Below are 18,314 nucleotides of genomic sequence, written 5' to 3' on the forward strand. Positions count from 1 at the left end.
AAGAGAAAAAGAGAGAAAAGAAGGAGAGAAAGAGAGGTAAGTTGTTAGTAAGGGCAAAAATGTAAAAGGAAAGTGGACACATAAGCAAAAAACTTGGGAAAGTATACCATGAGTGGAAAGTGGGTTTTTGTGACAATATTTAGGAGAAAGTGGGTGTGGGTGTCATTTTCCCAAAACTAAACCTATTTTTCTGCAAACGGCGAATTTGGGTTTTCTGTTTGGTGAATTGGGTTCATGTGCAATTAAATCTGAAGAGAATGAACAACAGTGATACTGGAGTGTGAAAACTCTACAGTTATTTTGATTCTTCACTTCACAAAAAGGTTTGTGTGTGTACTTGAGCTGTGTTTACAATGAAACTCCACTGTACTTCTACGATGTCTCATTAACAATCTAAACATCTCTTCTTCTTCTTCTTCTAGTATTCTCAAAAGGTCAAACTACTAAATCAAGCTATGTACCTCTAAGCTGTTCACTACGACTGTACCTCAAAAGCTGAAGCAGCTTATCTAGCTGCAAGCTGGTCTTTCTCCAGAAGATCCACAAGGCCTCGAGGAGGGTATTCGAAGAAAACTAATCCTTGAGGCTGTTCTTCTGATCTGCTGGCTAGCCATTCTGCACACGAGTTCTCTTCTTTGGAGATTTGGTAAATGTCACACTCCCATTCCCTCAAGATCATGTCCTTGCACGATCTTAGGATTGTTCTTCTTTTAGGACACAGGTACGATTTTGTTGCTAGAGCATTGATGATCTCAAAGCTTGTTGTCTCCAATTGGATTCTTCGGAAACCGCTGTCCCACAAAAATTTCAGGCCATGGTATATAGCCAGTAGCCCAGCTGCCACTTCAGAGATGCTCTTATGGCACCTAATGTACCCAAACAACCACTTCCCTGATTGGTTACGCACTATTCCAGAGGACACGGTTTGATCAGTCAAAGTGTTTAAAGTTCCTTGTATATTAAGTTTCGCCAAGGGTGGTGCCCATATCTTCTCGAAACCAGGAGGTAAACTTGCTTGTTTGCTCAACTTCTCCGGTGATCTTGAGGGAGTGTTTTGTGATTCTGCAATAAGCTTCAGAGCCACATTCGCGGTAAGGCATTCAGTGTCTATATCCATGTCAATAACATCCCCATCATCAGACTCTTTATCAATTTGAGAAGCAGTTCCGGGAACAAGTGTAAGTAAGTTTTTGGTCTGGAGAAAAAAGCCCCAAAGGAAGTATTCTGTTTTCTTCTGCGTATTGATGAGAACTGCAAACACAAAATGGAAATTCTTTTTTTTTTTTTTTCTGGCAAACACAAAATGTAAGTTATTCAGGACAAAAAAAAAACATCTGTAGTGATACAGTAGGCATACACTGGGAGGTATTGTCCAATAGCGTCGAGGAAAATATCAACAACTCAGTGGCGTTTATACCAATTTTAATCATGGCATTGCGAGTTGCTATAGCCTCAAACAGATGAGTATATTCTTCTTTAAACCTGAAGAATGAGTGTACATACCCTGATTAAATAAGTTTTCTGATAACAGCGATTCAACAAGAAGAAGAAGTTTGTCCTTCATAGAAAAAGTACCTCTCTGTTTTCTTCTCATCTGGGAAAAGGTACACTTCGACATTCAATAGCGTTGGGATTCTGCCAAACAGATCAATAAGAATGTGGCATGTAGGAAGCAATTCGACCTTGAGTAATGCAGGAATCGCCTTGGAAAGTCTAAGTGCCTTCCTCGTGATATTGGATGCCGGTTTAGCCAAAAACTCGCAGTCAAACTCAGGTGGTGTGGCAGAATCCATAATGCGTCCGCTGGTACAGTTGTTCAAAGGAAGAGTTCATTTTAACACAAGCAAAGAGGAACTCTTGAGCTAGTAACTTGTAAAGGTCCAAAGAACCTAGTCTATAAAGGAATCAAATTAGGTCACAATAAAAGCGCAATATGACATCATGAGTCTTAGGTCATGCTCTAGAAAACGCAGCAAGTTTCGGAATTTCTAAATCTTCAGTTTCAACCAAGTAGCATATGCATAATGTGAAAGAGTTTAAGTAGTATGCGTAATGGCAATAATCTAGCAACATAGAGTGGTCTAGTTGACGTTTCTAAAAATAATGTAAAGTGTCAAGTAACTCACTTCCAAGTAGGGTGCTGAGCTGGTAGAAATAGAAGTAGCTCCGATAGTTCTTCATTAGAGACTGATTGACGTATCTCTTTGAAACCATAATCTTTAGCTTTATCACCAACTTCCACAATTGTCCCTAGAGAAACCAAGAAAAAGCAAGACATGTTTTTTAGCCATCCAATGCAAACAAGTTAAGAATTCTTTGGCTTTCCGAAAGGAAAGAGAAGCAAAAGATATCACCTTCTACAACTTGTGTAGCATTAGCAGCTTGTTGTTTGATTCTTGAACGAATCTGCAAAGAACGTGGACTAGTAGGAGGCTCAATCGTCTTTGATTGAAGGAGTCTTGGATTGGTATCCTGTCTCACTGGTGGAGTAGTCAGACTCAGAGCTCGAAGACCGCAAACGATTTTTTTTCTGAAACCTTCTGCAGGAAAAGCCAAGACGCGTCTTGGTGCTTCAGGAGTTGGACGAGCCGGGACATGTCTTGGTGCTTCAGGAGTTGAACGAGCCTGGACTCTTGGTGCTTCAGAAATTGGACTAGACGGGACATGTATTGGTGCTTTAGGAGTTGGTTGAGCCGCAACAGGTCTTGGTGCTTCAAGAGTTGAACGAGGCGGGACATGTCTTGGTGCTTCAGGAGTTGGACGAGCCTGGACAGGTCTTGGGGCTTCAGAAATCGGACGAGACGAGACATGTATTGGTGCTTTAGGAGTTGCTTGAGTCGCAACAGGTCTTGGTGCTTCAGGAGGTGGACGACCCGGTACATGTCTTGGTGCTTCAGAAGTTGGCCGAGACGGGACATGTATTGGTGTTTTAGGAGTTGGTTGAGCCGGAACAGGTCTTGGTGCTTCAGGAGGTGAACGACCCGGTACATGTCTTGGTACTTCAGAAGTTGATCGAGCCAGGACAGGTCTTGTTGGTGTTTGAGTAGTTCGACGAACTGGGACAGAGTTTGGTACTTGATAAGTTGCACGAGCACGCTTAACAGGAGAAACCGGCATCACATTGCTTCCAGATGAAAGTTTCATAGCTTCCACGGGTGAAATCAACTTAACTTTAGAAGGTCTAGATATTGGATTCCCTCTGGGAACTGGATTTGAAGATTCAACCCTCAGCTTACTCCTACCAGGAACTACTTTGATCGAATCTGATGGCAACTGACCAGGACTCATCCTGAATTGATGAGAAATTCTCAACCTTTTAACCTAAACAAAACAAAAAAAAAACGAAACTTTAATTAAAAAAAAATCATCCAACCGAATGATGAGAAGAAATTAATATCGACGAACTGATTCAGGTAACTAACTAACTCTATATACAAAACCAACGACTCACCAAGAAATCGTGTGTACAGTAGAGAAGTTCTATAATCGAAACCCTAGATTACAAAATCCTAACAAAACCCATTAAGCGGGTGAAAAAGTACGGAACGCGTGACAAGGAACAGAGCAGATAAAGCGGAAACACGGAATCAGTTAGCCGAAGAGCGAAGATTTTCAGAGAATCATCAAAGACAACTTTTTTTTTTGCTTGCGTAGTACGAAATATAAAGCGAGAAAATTAAAAAAAAAAAAAGTAAACCCGAGAGAGAATACAAGACGAACACAGGGGGAGATGAGGAAAAAAAATAAAATCAGAATGTGAGTTTTCAGATACCGAAACGATTCAACTTACTTACACAGAAATCGAAACCGCCGGTGAGTTTTTGTCGTTGAAAAGGGGAAGAAACACATACACACTGTGGAGAGAGAAAGTAAGAGAGAGAGAGAGAGAGAGAGAGAGAGAGAGTGGGGAAGAGAGGGGAAACGAAGAAGACGACAATTATCTTTCTCACTCTCTGAGAATTTGATATTTCCGGATATCACCCCTATAATATCTTTTTAACTTTTAACTAAAAAGACCCCTACTATTCTTTAACTATTAAAGAAAACGCCAACTTTTCTTAAATTGCAAAAAATCCCATGTGCTAGTAAAAGGAGTCGAGTAGAATCCGACTTATATGTTTGAGCTTCTATAGTAATGTTTTGGTGCATTTAACTTTTGGGAAATTCATACCTACTTAATATTATGTTTCACAATGGTTAAACATGTTTTTTTTTGTTTAATGGCGTGTTAAACCACTGAAATTTATGAAACTTGGATTTGGGTATGTGACATTTCATGACATAATAACACATGTAAATTTGAAATGTATATAGTAATTAACAACAACAAAGAAAAAAATAAACATTTAATAAACGGGTCCTGCCTGGCTAGTCCTGAAAAGCTATAAGAAAGGTTTCCTATATTTGGCAACCTCGATTATGAGTCCATAAATTGTCATCATAGCATCTCTTATCATCTTTCCAGGAAACTTCGAGTTCCTGGCCTCTTTTTTCATAAATGGTTATGGGTCCTTCCTTGCAGATACATATGCGTTCGTACGACTTTGTGTGGTACATATACATATAAACGAAATTTTTAATTACAGTACCATGGGGTAAAAAGTGATTAATACCTTCTTTTACTCCTAGCTCAATTGAGTGGGAAGACGAATTTAGTTATGTACATTCATTAATTAGTCGTATAGTATGTGACTTGATCCCAAATGACAATAATATAAGTCCAATCTCAGTTAGCTAACAAAATGACTTGTGACTCAAGAAAAAAAAAAAAGAGTAAAGCTAATGCCTTTTTAAAACCCCTAGATTAAGATGACTCAATTAACAACACAAGTCTTTTTGAAATGAAGCGTGTAGTCGTCAGATTTTGAATCAGTGGAGAGATCAACGTATTGTGGTGGCTCTTGAATGGAAAATCTTTCCCACATAGGCTTGAACACCGGACATATTGATCAATCAATCTTCTTCAATATTTCATCAAAGGGAGGGAGAGAAACTGGCGATTAGTTGAAGCGGAAAAGATTGGTTTCATCACCTAGTGAGCGTGGCACTACTTGTTCTACAACTTGATTAGTTCTTGATGATGGAGCAGCTCCCATCCAATCTTTCTTATCCACAACTCGATTAGTTCTTGATTCGATTGAAATTTTGTTATCCACAACTTGAATAGTTCTTGATGATGATGGAGCAGTTTGATGATCAATAGGAACTTGGTAATCCACAATTAGTTGCTTGGTTCTTGACAATGGATCACGGCACTCTTCACATAACCAAATACGAGGAACACGATGTAACAGCACCCTGGCGCAGTAACTTAAAACACACACACACAAACACACACAAAACAAAGAAAAATATTATATTGAAGAACATTGAGTGAGTAGGTGGTTAAAACAGTAACAAGAAAATGAGTCAATATTTACGTATGCTCTCTTGTGTCTCTGCAATTGAAGCATGTCATTATCGAAAGCTCATCAGCAACACTTCCGCATACTTCGCAAGGCTTCTTCTTGGTATTCTTCTTCTTCTATACATAAATGTAGCAATTAAAAGATCAGTGATAAAGCAATCCGAAATCTTGCTTCTCATAAATTTAACACAAAGAAAGAACATTAAAGAAAGAAAGAAAGATTCAGAAATCAAGAAACCCTAAAAAGATGCAAAAAAAATCGGTTCTTGATTACAGGGCAAGTGTAAATGCAATTGCTCTAAACCCAGAACAAGAAAATCGGAAAACGAAGAAGCAATTTTACCGCGGAATCGGAAAGGTTAATAATATCTGAAGTAAATGGCGAATCTTTTGATCCAGACTCGTAACCACTTTTGTCCACCACCATTGTTATCAAATCAATCAGTCACAAAGAAAAAGAAAAAAAAAATCCAAAAAGGTCTTTTGAAACTCAAAGTTTCGATCTTTCTTGGTTTTCTTGAAATCGAAGAGTCAGTTTTTTTTTTTCTCAAGAGCGAGCGAGCGAGCGACGACGACGAATTTGGGTTTAAGTAACAAACCTTTTCTTGCTTCTCCCCAAACCCCAAATCTTGAATTATTGTTTTTTTTTTTTTTTTTTTTTTTCTTAATATGATATATACAAAAAGTATATTTCAAATTTGTAGTATTTATATATTGGTTATTTTATACAATAAGTTTTAGCAAATGTAATTAATGTTTTAATCTCCGATATCTAAGGAATTGGTATTATCCAATTTATTTATTAGTCACCTTTTGAGTAAGAACATCTGCCGACGTGGCATCTTCTAGACCACTTATTTTATCCAGCTTTTTCACCAAGTTTTCTAATATACTTATGTGTCTTCTTCTTACTCTTAATTTGAAATATTGGCTGTCAATAAATAAAATAAATTCTATTGATAATGAATGTATGTAAAACATTTGTCAAAAAGTTGGTTACAAAGAAGATTGAAACTTTTAATATTTAACAGTGTTCTAAAACGCGGGCGCTTTGCCTGTATATGCGACGCCTATTCTCTATTCGGTGTCGTAACGTATCGTATACATCCTATACGGCTTGTTATGCGTTTTCTTATAAAACAGGCGCCTGGGCACCGCATAGTCCGCGTATACAACACCGCCGAGATGTCGTCCCTACGTTTTCTTAAGTGGACAAAAACCTAGTTTCTTGATACTTAATGAAAAACCCTAAATACAATCCCAACTAATATTGATATCTCTCTGGTTATACCTCGTTTTCATAGCTCGTTAAATTCTATTGCTCTTCTCTGTTATTCGGTATTCCTCTTTGGTTTATCTCTCTATTCCGATTGACCTTCTTCTCAACGTAAGCTGCTTCATGGTCACTTTCGTGTATCGCAGTCTTTGCGGTAAAGTTCTTTCTTTATTATTTAATATTATGTTATACTACTAATAGTTTGTTGATGCTTGTGATACCTTTGGTTTATTGTTCGTGGCTATTCCTTGTGAAGTGTTTATATAACATCCATTGTGGGAGTAACAATCATATTCTGTTGTCATGATTTGATTATTTAATTATTGTTGTTTATATTTTTGTATTGTTTTTCAGTAAAAATTAGAGGGGATTATTATCAAAATTCAGCTGCTATGAACTATGACTGAATCTGCATAAATATCTGGTTTAAAAATATAACTATTTTATAATTTATATATATCATATATATATAATTATTTAATATATATTAATATCCGCCTAGACTCCGCCTATACACCCGCGTATACAACTTGGCGCTAGGCGTTCGTCTATCGCCTAGAAACCGCCTAGCGCGTTTTAGAACAAAGATATTTAAAGAAGAAAAATTAAGAGTTTCCTAAAATGGCCTAGTTGTGAGACAAATTCAAACAAAGCATCACATTTCCCATATCTTATATCAACTGTCTCCAAAGCATATACAATATCATTTTTATGGTAACAGCAAAAAAGGAGTTGTTATAGCTTCATCAAAGTAGCCAGACATGACTCAAAGAAGAATATGTACACAACAAGAGTCAAAATGAAGACGATCAATCAAAGTAGCTAGCCGGAATCAAAATGACTTGTGACCCAAGAAGAAAAAGACAAAGCTCTTTTAAAAACAACCCTAAACCTATAGATGTCTCTCATGTCATCGGTCAAGCTACACAAACCTCTCTGAATAAGCAAACATTTAGATCTCAGATCCCGAATCAGAGGGCAGATTCAAGTCTGGTATTTTGAATGGAGATGTATCCATTGGCACATGAGAAGAAGAGCCTTCATCAACTACACGATATATAGATAAACAAATCAAAATCAGTACTTTCTTTATTTCTGTATCAACGAACAGAGAAGATATAAACTGAATGATATATATACTTAAGCTAAAAGAGATTGATTTTTTCATTACCCACTGGAGTGGCATGTGCCTGTTGTGGAGCTTGATTACCAGATTCGCATGTAGTCATGTTGTGATTATGAACAATTTCGCTATCAACAACTTGATAACTAGTTCTTGATGATGTAGTAATTTGAGCAATACGACGACGAATAGGCACAACTCGATCACTTCTTAAATATGTACCAACTACGCGACCTGAGGTAAAACACTCATCACATATCCACATCCTAGGAACATAATGTTTCATCACCCTCGAGCAATAACTACAACATATACATAAAAAACCAAAAAAAAATCATGGAAATTAAGATTCGTGTTAACTGTAATTAACCCTTTAAATATTTGAGAAAAAGAAGAATTGAAATTGATCTTTACGTATGCTCTCGTGTGTCTTTGCAGATGAAACATGTCATTATCTGATCGTCATCGGCGTTACAACCGCAAATCTCACAAGGCTTCTTTCTCTATACGTAGCAAAATGAAAGATTACGAGAATTAGGAAACGGTATTCTCTGAATCTTGGTACCGAATCACAGAGAGAGAGAGGAAGAGACTATTCTCAGAATCGACAAGGTCTAAAAAGATGCACACAATGATTTCTGATTACAAGAAGAGATGCAAACCATAAGTAAGTTTAGTCGAAAATGCAATTTGGGTTTAGCGTTTTACCTCGGTAAGGCTTATCTCTGACCCTGAAGAAGTTTGTGAAGCTTCTGATCCAGCCTCATATCCACTTTCGACGGCGTCCATTGTTATCTATCAAAAGGTTTCTTCAATGGCGTTGACTGAAACCAGGTTATCGTTTTCTTGAGTTGGAAGAAACAGTTTTTTTTCTTTTCTTTTCCTCTTATGTGCTTGAGACCCAAACTTGAATCTTGCTTTATTTATATACGAAAGCCAAGTTCAAATTACAAGTTTGTGGTGGTATTGATTAATTAAATTTCAGATACAAATATATGGAAAATGAAAATCCGTATCTATATAAGAGTCTTTTTTGTTTAAATAGTAAAATTTCTTACTTTTGTTTATAGAATAAGTTTGGGATCAAGTAAGTTATGTATATGAATAAAGTCTACCATTTACCGTCAAGGAAAAATATTAATAAATATACAACCTTCTTTATTTAGTAGCCATAAAAAAAGGTAACACACGAGTCAAGAGCTGAAATCTTTGCTTCTTACACCACAATAGAACACAATCAGAGACTAGTAGCACTACTCTATTTAACAATTTCTTCGAGCCACTTAGCACTCGCATTGAATCAATCCCTCTCCCTGTTTTGTCTCTGCAATTGCTTCCCAGAATTCCAGTGGTTGGTATGTTTGAATAAAGGCTGATTCCACCAGAGGCAGTGAAAAACAAGCACAACACATAACATCAGAGACAGAACAATTTCATTTGGAGACTTCAGACTTGACATTAAAGCTCTCTAACCAAACTGAATCTACTAACTGGAACTTGGAAGGGTCTTAGATTTAGAAAAAGAAGGACATAACTTACTTCAGAGTCATTGTCTGGAAGTTTGACTGGAAGTTCCTGGAAGAAGTGCTAAAGACTTTTTTGTTAGGAGAAAAATTCCCCAAAGAAAGTTATTTGTTTTCTTCTGCATCTTGATGATAACTGCAAACACAAAACGGGTTTTATTCATTCTTGAAGCCAATGAAAAATCTGCAAGAATGCATTAGGCTTACTCTGGGAGGACTTGTCCAGTAGTTTTGAAGAGAATATCAACAGTGGTGTGCCATTGACGTTAATTTTGATCATGGCATTGCGAGTCCTCATGGCCTCAAAGAGATAATCACGTTCCTCGGTAAACCTGCAAGAATAGTAAGTTTTGTGATAACGATATACATGAAGCTTGTCCTTTGTAGAAAAAGAGGCATGTGTACCTTTTTGTGTTCTTGTCATATGGGAAAATGTACATCTCGACATCTGAAAGCCCAGGGTTTCTGTTCACAAACAAATCATTCAGAAGATTGCCTATAGGAACCAATTTGACCTTGAGTACGACAGGAATCCCCTTTGAAAGTCTGTAGGCCTTTGCACGGACTTTAGATGCCGGTTGAGCTAAGAACTCGCCATTAAATTCAGATGGTGTACCAGAGTCCATAATGCGTCCCCTGGTATAGTGGCAGAAAGAGAAAATTATAAAATATGGACATCTTCAGTTTCAGGCTTTTCAGCAATGTAACACAGCCTCATGCTAAAGAAACTAAGGAGATTTCCTTTTCAAGAATGCAGATAAGGCTAAGCACAATGAGTGAAAGAAAAGGGTAATGTGCATACATATCTAGGGAAAATTGTGAAATTAGTAAGAGATCTGACTGTAGCATAAAACATATTTAGTAGCACAAGAGGAAATATTGTTTGGAGTGATCAGTAACTTACTTCCAAGTGGGCTGCAAAGCTGGACGATATGGAAGTAATTGCAACAATTTATCTGATAAGATTGATCGGCATATCTCGTTGGAACCGTGATATTTAGCTCCATCACCAACTTTCGATTTTGATCCTTGAAAAGCCAAAATTTATTCAATATGTGTTTCAGTCTTCCGAGTAAAAGAAGTGTGGGATATTAGGCCTTTTAAAAGGAAAGAGATAATTAAGAAAATCCATAAAGAGAAGAAGCACAAGACACCACCTTCTACTACTGCTTGTGCCTTAGAAGATTGTCTTATGAATCCTGGACGAATTTGCGGAGTACGTGGACTACGAGGCTCAACATTTTTAGGTGGACGGAGGGTTGAATTGGTTTTGTGAGCCGCCACTGAAGAATTAAAACTCCTAGCTCTTGGAAACCAAGCAGTTTCTTTTGTTAAGCCCGTTGCAGAACGAGCTGAAACTGGTCTTGGTACTTTAAAAATTGATTTATTGCCTCCACATGAAAGTTTTCTGACTTCGTCTGGTGAAATCAACTTCATCTTTGATGTTTCAGGAATTTTTTTCCATTTGGGAACTGGATTGGAGGACTCTACCCGCACCTTATTCCTAATACTTCTAGGTACTGCTTTGATAGAACCTGAAGTAGGTTTGTTTTGAACAGGTCTCATCGAACAATCAGCACAGACAAAATGTATTGAGGTCTCAAATGAATTTCCCCGCATGCAATAACTGGAAAACAGAGATCAAATCGAAAGAGAATTAGTGAAAGACAATCAAAATATTCATTTGACTACATAAGCAAAACTTATAAGATATGATATTACTTCTCACCGGTGTTCACAGGCTATACGGCATTTCGAGCAAGTTACAAGTAACTCCTTCCATCCTTGATGTCCACATGTTTCACAAATTGACTTCTACAATAGTTGCAGTAAAAGAGAATCATCAGCAAGCAAACACCAGCTTGGGAAGCAAACGAAAATGTATAGTTACTCAAGGGATCCCAGTAACTCAACACCGAATTTTTGAAAAGCAATAGAAAAGACCAGTGTAGTAAAGCCATACAAATGATACATACATACAACCTAAAGACAGAGATCAGGAGCCATATAAAGGCATAAACGAAATGGGTATGCAGACATTTTTCTAACTCTACTGTTCTTTGTTAACTAACTACCGTTTAGGAATAACTCTTGATCCCTCAACACTTCTTAAGTAGTTGCACTGTTCGTCGTTTAAAGGAGATATAATATAATGCTTCGATCAATAAGAAAATCATTGATAAAGAGTGTAAAGCAAAGATGATTTTGCAACTCATCAAAGACAAGCAAGTTGCTCGGATCAGTGGCCAAATGTGATGTATAAGCATGTACAGTAAGACTGAATACTGATTAGAGTATTTCAAACAAGAGACTCAAAAAGGAAATCTTTTTTTGTTAAGAGTAACGCCAATATGATTTTGCAACTCATCAAAGAGAAGCCATACTTACCTTTGATAGATTCGATTCAGCTATAACTCATGTCAAAAAAACAAAATCTTAACTTATATATACACGCACAGGAAATCAAATCTGATTATTTCAAACAAGAAAGGAAAGCTCACTCAGAACAAAAGAAAAAATCAATACACAGGGGAACCAAAATAGGAAAAAAATCATTGATCAACACAGTACAGTTAACATATTGCAACTCAGGTTATGATCATACTTGACCAAGCCAGAACTCATTTAAAAAGGAACATCTTGCAACACACTAGTCTCCCATTTCAGTTCAGGGAAAAAATTAGCAACCTTTTAACAAAAGCAAAATCGAAGACAAGTAATCTCCGAAAGCCAAGGATTCTCATTTATGTTCCATGTTCAATAAAAGATTTCCCAAAAAAGGAAACCCTAGATTAAAAACCCTACACATTCCCCAAAACCCATTTTAGTACAGTTGCTAAAAGCGTGATACCAAAATGTAGATACACCAGAAAAATCAGTTGGCCCAGTGAAGAACCAAACTATCACAAAATCCCCAGACAAAGATCTGAAACACCCTTGCTTGTGAATTACGGAACCAAAGGAGCAACAATGGTAATGAAAAAAAAAATCAAGAAAAAAACATTACGAAGACGGAGCAGACGATGGAAAAGAAGAAAAAAACAGAGACGGTGCTGCTACATACCATACTACGGTATGATTTGCGTCTTACGAAGCTCTAATGTTGAAAACTCACCGGAAAGTTTCGATTTTTGGTGGAAAGAAATGGGTTTAGAGAGAGAATGGAGAAGAAATGTGGGGAGAGGTGGGAGCTTTGAGGGACCAGCAAAAGAGAGAGAGAGTGAGAAGAGTCGTCACACGGAAGAAGAAATGTTTTAAAAAACGAAAATTGCAATATCTGTCCATTCTCTAACTTAATTTTTGAAAAGACCCTCAACTTCTTAAAATCTTCATAATAACCCATAACTTATTTTTCTTTTTTTTTTTTTTTGTCGTCAACCCATCATAACCTATTCTGCACTCCTATCAAATGTATATTGATTCTCTGATCGAAATTATGGTTTTATTATTGATGTTAAAAACGTTGAGTCTATAATAGTACATGGATGGGACCAAAATCTCCAATACCCTTTGATTGTAAACTGTTGTAAGCTCATAATAATATTGTACTAATAATAGTATTAATTAGTACCACTTTTTACAGTTTTTTACTTGATAGGCTCTAAACAAGTCAGCAAAAACACCAATATTTAATGCCGTTAAATTATTAAGTTATTCTAGTTTAGTGTTATGGTTTTATGATGCTATATTAACTGATGTCTGATACTATATAGTATATACAAATTTTTTGTTTAGTGTATGGCACACGCATGGATTGAGATCTCTACGTTTTTACTTTCGCATCGTAAGAAAAAAATGACATTGTAAAGATGTTAAAGCACCATTAATCGAACCACATAGAATGTTTATATACGTAATTGACAAAATGACGTGGGCTTTAAAGTATGATGGTTAGTAAGCAAATTGGTTTTTTCAGACCAAAAATAAATTCATTTCAATGTAATAAAATTATATTACATATGAGCCGGAGATAAGATCATATATATAAATTTTTTCACTTGCATCAAATCTACCACAACCGTCAAGAGGTACGGGTAAAAAAGCAAGAGCTGAAATCTTCTTACAACAAAAACATAACACAGACCCATAACACAGAGACAGACATTACCACTAAACTAGACCCATGTCCTCGAAACGAAACTAAAGTGCACCCACAAAACCAGAGAACATTAACATCCTTAGAGCATCAAGAAAGAACAGCAACACTCGACGACGCGATGATCAAGAGAAGGCTGATGAACGATTTGCTTGAGTTCATGAGAGAAAACGCGCTGCTTTCTGCCGAGTAATCCGGGTTAATCCCTGACCCCGTGTTGATTCCCGTGCTATTGCCTCCAAAACCTCCATTGGTTGAGGTCCCTGAATAAGGACTGTTGGTACCACTTCCAGGAAGTGTGGTGGTGGTTGAGCTACTTTTTGGACTGGATGTGCCAGGTGACATGCTGGTGCTGCCACTACTAGAGCCACCAGAGCCGCTGGAAGAAGAACATATATCAGACAAGAAACAACAACTTATGAAAGACATTGCTTTGAAGGACGCTCTTCAAAGCAAATTCATGTTACTCAGAAACGCTAACAAAAAGAAAAGTCTCAGTTTCTAACAACTCAAGGGGTCTTTGACGGGTTCTAAAGACTAGAGGTTTAGAGTACCATTGAGTATACGGCCATATCAGTAAAGAACATGATCATGCGTTCAAACTGTAATTCCAATAAAGCATTTGATATGATAATAGATATGATCAAAAGTTTGATTAAAGAAATAAAGGAAATTGCGTACTTTTAGGCCCATGTTGAACACTTCCTGTTAAAAGGGTCTTAAACAAAGAAGAAGTAATCGAAACTGTAAACAATAGAGTCAATATTACATTACTAATTCTATTTCCTTTAGTCTATTTAAGTAATATTAATGATGCTGTTTTTTATATTAAACTGATGTGAATGATGCTATCTCTTTCAAAACAAAAGTAAACAAAAACAAAAAAAAAAAGTTGTAAATTGGGACCCAAATCAAAACTTTAATCTACTTTTTCTCTTTGCCACAAATATAGAATAAAGGTTGATCAAAATTCTTGGTTTTGGTCCCAAAAATTGCAAAACGTATTTTTTTTCTTTTTCAATTTCTTGATAAGGCCATTTGAATCAGAAGCATACCTGGCACTAGTAGGGAAGGTACATCCTGTATAACCTGTGAAAACAAAAACGCAGAACAATGTTAAGATATTTGATTATTATCCACAAACTTGGTGCTATAAATAGAGTCTTTATTATGTATTTGGCGTATCCATTTTGTCTCAGAATCTTCAATACCAATAGTGACAAAAACAAAAGCCTCCAACTTTCTGTAACTATCAATAATTTGAACACCACATGAATCCTAACAATCACTCCAAAAAAGCAAGTTTATTTTATCATTGGGCTCCCCCTGGTTCTAATTAAAACACATTGAATAACAAAATGAGGATGGTTGAGAGAGACTAACTGGGATCGGAGGTGGTGGGAGTGGCAGTGCCTTTAAAATCACAAGTGCCAGAAGATTGACCCTTCTTTTGGAAGAAGCTATTGACTGCATAGCTGCAATGGGACCTAACATTGTCAGGGTTGAAGCAAGATTGTTTTGGTTTAGTAGGATTACAATCTGCTCCATTTCCACAGGCATAGTCTAAGGTTGCCTGTAGCACTGTATCACTCAGTCCTGTTTTACACACACACCATAAGGCACCTACAGAGACCACCAAGAAAGTCAACAAACATTAGAAGTGATGAAGAAATATATAGATAACTGCATCTTCTTTGTTTAATAATGTGAAACCAACAAGATTTGGGGAAATCTTGAAATCACCATTAAAAATCAAGATTTGCAAATAACCAACAATATAAGAAAGACGTTGTGAGAAAACAAGCAGATCAGATAAACCTAGCAAGATTTCTATTAATAGTTTGTGAACTTTTCCCAAGAAAAAACATTTCAATCAATAAGAAAGAAGCTGCAAAAAGAGAACTTGAAAAAGGAAAGCAAGATTAAAAATGAGTTGAGCAGAGGAAAAATCTTGTTTTTATTCCTTTTCTTTCTCATTCTTTAAATTAATATTTTTTAAGTCTGTCTAGCAATGGCAGAACACTCAGGAACAGTAAAACCCTTGAGTGCTACAAGAACCTTTATTCAGACCAGAACTAAAGAGGCTTAAGAGTGAAAAGAGATAAGACTGTTAGCGAAGAAATCTGAAGAAGAATAGTGGAAAGTTCTTACTAGAATGTCCGGCCATGGCTAGAAGGAGAAGTGAAAGCGCCAGAGCAGCCATAGATGCGTCCAGACAAAATGTCACTGTTATCTTTCTAGAGAGAGAGAAAAGGATGGAGATAGAGATCTCTAGAGCAAGAAAGAAGAAGAAGAAGAAGAAGAGAGAAAAAGAACAGAGAGAGAGAGAGAGAGAGCAAGTAGAGAGGGGGGGTGGTGAGGTGAGAGTGGCTACTTGTTCTGTGTCTTCTTGTCTCTTCTCAAAACCCTTTTGAGTGCTTTTTTTTAACATCATTAAAGAACTTAGCTCGTGTAGACTTTTTGTACGTATATTTGATATTTAAATTAAAGATAAGTTTTGAAATTCAAAACTCTCTCTACCTAAAAAATAAGGAATAATTAAAATCATGGTCCACAATGTGTGTACTTGTGTTATGTCATAAAATCCTTAAAACGCCGTCGGTTTTATGAACCCGTATATGATTAGCGGGTCGTCGGTTCACGGGTCCTAACTCCTAACAAAACTGTTCCCCAAGTATCGAAGTGACGACGTTTTTTAAAACGTCAGCGATCGCCTTCTTCCTCCGCGAGCCGACCAGAGGTGAAATAAAAAACACAGAGGAGAAGAAGAAGAAGAAAGAAGAAGAAGCCTAAACGACGCAATCACAGGGTTTTTTTTTTTGTCATGTTGGTTCAGATTCCTCGCTTGACAAGCTCTCTCAGAGAGCCATTCGATATCGATCAGGCTTACCTTCGCCGCAAAACTATACTCCAAACTCTTAATAAGCCTCGCAGGTCGAGCTTTTCCCCCAAATTCCTTAATTTCACACTTCTTTTGAACTGATTACACTCGTTTAGTAGGGTTTTTTTAGCTGATTTCTCTAGATTATGTTTGGTTTTGCATTGAATTTGGTAGTTCGTATAGTCTGTTGATCACATTGTATTTGAAAGTTGAATACTTGATTTGAATTGAACTGGTGTGTTTACGATTTCAGCTCTGGGAATCGTCTTGATGAATCTGACCTTGCTAGGAGGATAGTTCATCAATGGGAAGGAGGTGATTTTCTTATAGTATATATTTTTTTGGTTAATTCTGTAAAGGGAATACGAGGTGGCGTTTAGTGTATATTAATTGGAATTGGTGTGACAGCTTCTCCAGAAGTGCGACAAGCATACAAGCAGTTTACTGGAGCTGTAGTGGAGTTGATTGATCGGGAAGTTCCATCTGATGAGTTTCGTGAGGTTGCTTTTGCTGCTTATCGTCTGTTTGGCAAGCCAGTGGAGGAGGACAGTGATATCGATGATAATAATAGCATTGCCGAAAAGAAGTAAGTATTGACGTCTTTATCAACCGTGATAAGGCAAGATATTCGAAGATTGCTTTATGCAAGTAGCCAAGCTTTTCTATTTCTTTAGGGTGTTCAGAGGTAATTAAGGTTTACTTGTACTCGACAGGCTAGAGTTGCAAAATCTTGTTGGTCATGCTGCCTCAGATGCTAATGTTAAAAACGTGGCCTCCTTAGCTCGGGCACTTTACTCAATACAACCTACGCATCAATCTGAGGCATACACTAACGAAGTTGATGGGGGAGCTGAGTTTGGTGCCGACCTTGTTTTCAATCTACCAGCTCGTTTTCTGGTGGAAGCTTTTGATGAAAAAGGATTTCAGGATGTGGAAAGCAATGACACTCGTGCATCATTTTCTGAAGGATGGAGTGATGTCAGCAACACGTCAAAGAATCTAAGTGCAGGAAAATTCGATTTAAGTTGGCTAAGAGATGCATGTGGACAAATGGTTAGAGAAACCAATTCACAACTTTCCCGTGAAGAACTGGCTATGGCTATATGCAGGTTTCTGGATTCCGATAAACCTGGTGAGGAGGTATGTTATTTTCGGACCTACAATACCTGCTCCTGGAGCATCATATTTTCCAATGAAAGTAGATGATAAATACTTTTTTCTGCAGATAGCTGGGGATCTGCTGGATCTTGTTGGGGATAGCGCATTTGAAACTGTTCAAGACCTTATTATGGTAAGGCCTTAGCTTGGTATATTGCTCGTTCATCTGAAGTCTGTGTATTCACACTTTGTGCCTGATTTGCTTTAGATTCTACGCTCTTGCAGTATGGTATGCTTTTCTCGTGGGTTACCGTTATGTTTAAGTGCCACAACTATGTTTATATTTTTTTTTGGGTGAAATAATGTTCTTGTAAACCGATTTTTGTGGTGTATGTGTCTGTGTGCGTGCCTATATATAGCAAAAGGGCTGTTACTTAGGTATATACTAGAGTTATATTCTGTTTTCAAGTTTTTAAGAAATGTGAATGGTGTCTGACTTGTTTATTCCTTTTTCAGCATCGGAAAGAGATTGTTGATGCTATTCATCATGGTCAAATGGTTCTCAAATCTGACAAAACAGCTTCAAACGCCCAATCTCGGATGCCAACCTATGGCACACAGGTACGGCTATTTGTGTGAGGCCTTTCCTTGTGATGTTGGGTATAATTCTTTTTCGTAGCCACAATAATGATTGCACTCAGCCACCTTTCAGGTTACTGTCCAAACAGAGTCTGCAAAGCAAATTGAAAAACTTCGGCGTAAAGAGGAAAAGAAAAACAAACGAAATGCTGAGCTTGGTTTAGAGAGTGAACTATCAGAGGCCAATTTTTCTTCTTTACTTGAGGCAAGTGAAAAGAAGACTGCATTTGAGGATTTGATCGGTTCTGGAGAAGCGAATTCTCTTGCATTG

General features: G+C 37.2%; 4 protein-coding genes across 6 annotated transcripts in view; 1 reads left to right on the forward strand and 3 right to left on the reverse strand.

Annotated features, from left to right (window-relative positions):
• LOC104726697 lies at positions 206-3,932 on the reverse strand. Of its 2 annotated transcripts, none has more exons than XM_010445625.2 (6): positions 3,795-3,932; positions 2,355-3,321; positions 2,127-2,250; positions 1,576-1,803; positions 1,358-1,482; positions 206-1,251 (listed from the first exon to the last, which is right to left on the reverse strand). In XM_010445625.2, exons 2-6 carry the CDS (start codon positions 3,286-3,288, stop codon positions 506-508), a joined length of 2,157 nt encoding a protein of 718 aa, XP_010443927.1. In that variant the 5' UTR covers positions 3,289-3,321; positions 3,795-3,932; the 3' UTR covers positions 206-505. The 2 variants fall into 2 exon arrangements, with proteins under 2 accessions (XP_010443927.1, XP_010443926.1); XM_010445624.2 differs by having other exon boundaries at positions 3,791-3,932.
• Positions 8,922-12,528, reverse strand: LOC104726699. Of its 2 annotated transcripts, XM_010445626.2 has the most exons (8): positions 12,394-12,528; positions 11,059-11,144; positions 10,487-10,956; positions 10,234-10,357; positions 9,735-9,965; positions 9,537-9,661; positions 9,346-9,465; positions 8,922-9,178 (listed from the first exon to the last, which is right to left on the reverse strand). In XM_010445626.2, the coding sequence occupies exons 1-7, from the start codon at positions 12,394-12,396 to the stop codon at positions 9,353-9,355; spliced, it is 1,152 nt and encodes a 383-aa protein (XP_010443928.1). In that variant the 5' UTR covers positions 12,397-12,528; the 3' UTR covers positions 8,922-9,178; positions 9,346-9,352. The 2 variants fall into 2 exon arrangements, with proteins under 2 accessions (XP_010443928.1, XP_019087904.1); XM_019232359.1 differs by lacking the exons at positions 8,922-9,178; positions 9,346-9,465 and having other exon boundaries at positions 9,474-9,661.
• LOC104726700 (PLASMODESMATA CALLOSE-BINDING PROTEIN 1) lies at positions 13,290-15,671 on the reverse strand (the record flags this gene model as incomplete). Its single annotated transcript, XM_010445627.2, is given in 4 exon segments — positions 13,290-13,804; positions 14,481-14,514; positions 14,809-15,048; positions 15,577-15,671. Coding segments are annotated over 4 exon segments (615 nt in total). The 3' UTR covers positions 13,290-13,515.
• LOC104726701 (DExH-box ATP-dependent RNA helicase DExH14) overlaps positions 16,197-18,314 on the forward strand; it is a 14,209-nt gene continuing 12,091 nt past the window's right edge. Inside the window, exons 1-7 of the mRNA XM_010445628.2 lie at positions 16,197-16,359; positions 16,560-16,621; positions 16,715-16,892; positions 17,020-17,446; positions 17,532-17,597; positions 17,921-18,025; positions 18,117-18,224. Coding sequence (XP_010443930.1) covers positions 16,250-16,359; positions 16,560-16,621; positions 16,715-16,892; positions 17,020-17,446; positions 17,532-17,597; positions 17,921-18,025; positions 18,117-18,224 — 1,056 coding nt within the window. The 5' untranslated portion in view covers positions 16,197-16,249. The remainder of the gene's footprint in view (positions 16,360-16,559; positions 16,622-16,714; positions 16,893-17,019; positions 17,447-17,531; positions 17,598-17,920; positions 18,026-18,116; positions 18,225-18,314) is intronic.

The sequence above is a fragment of the Camelina sativa genome, chromosome 11 (assembly GCF_000633955.1).
Source record: "Camelina sativa cultivar DH55 chromosome 11, Cs, whole genome shotgun sequence".
Classification (NCBI taxonomy): Eukaryota; Viridiplantae; Streptophyta; class Magnoliopsida; order Brassicales; family Brassicaceae; genus Camelina; species Camelina sativa.

Excerpts from the sequence above, each read along its gene's own strand:
- LOC104726697 (XM_010445625.2), bottom strand. The coding sequence starts at position 3,288 with ATGAGTCCTGGTCAGTTGCCATCAGATTCGATCAAAGTAGTTCCTGGT. Across the intron at positions 2,251-2,354 it reads TGCTACACAAGTTGTAGAAG|GGACAATTGTGGAAGTTGGT; the intron begins GTGATATCTTTT and ends TGGTTTCTCTAG. Across the intron at positions 1,252-1,357 it reads ATTGGACAATACCTCCCAGT|TTCTCATCAATACGCAGAAG; the intron begins GTATGCCTACTG and ends TTGTGTTTGCAG.
- LOC104726699 (XM_010445626.2), bottom strand. Across the intron at positions 10,957-11,058 it reads CGTATAGCCTGTGAACACCG|TTATTGCATGCGGGGAAATT; the intron begins GTGAGAAGTAAT and ends TCTGTTTTCCAG. Across the intron at positions 9,662-9,734 it reads TATGACAAGAACACAAAAAG|GTTTACCGAGGAACGTGATT; the intron begins GTACACATGCCT and ends CTATTCTTGCAG.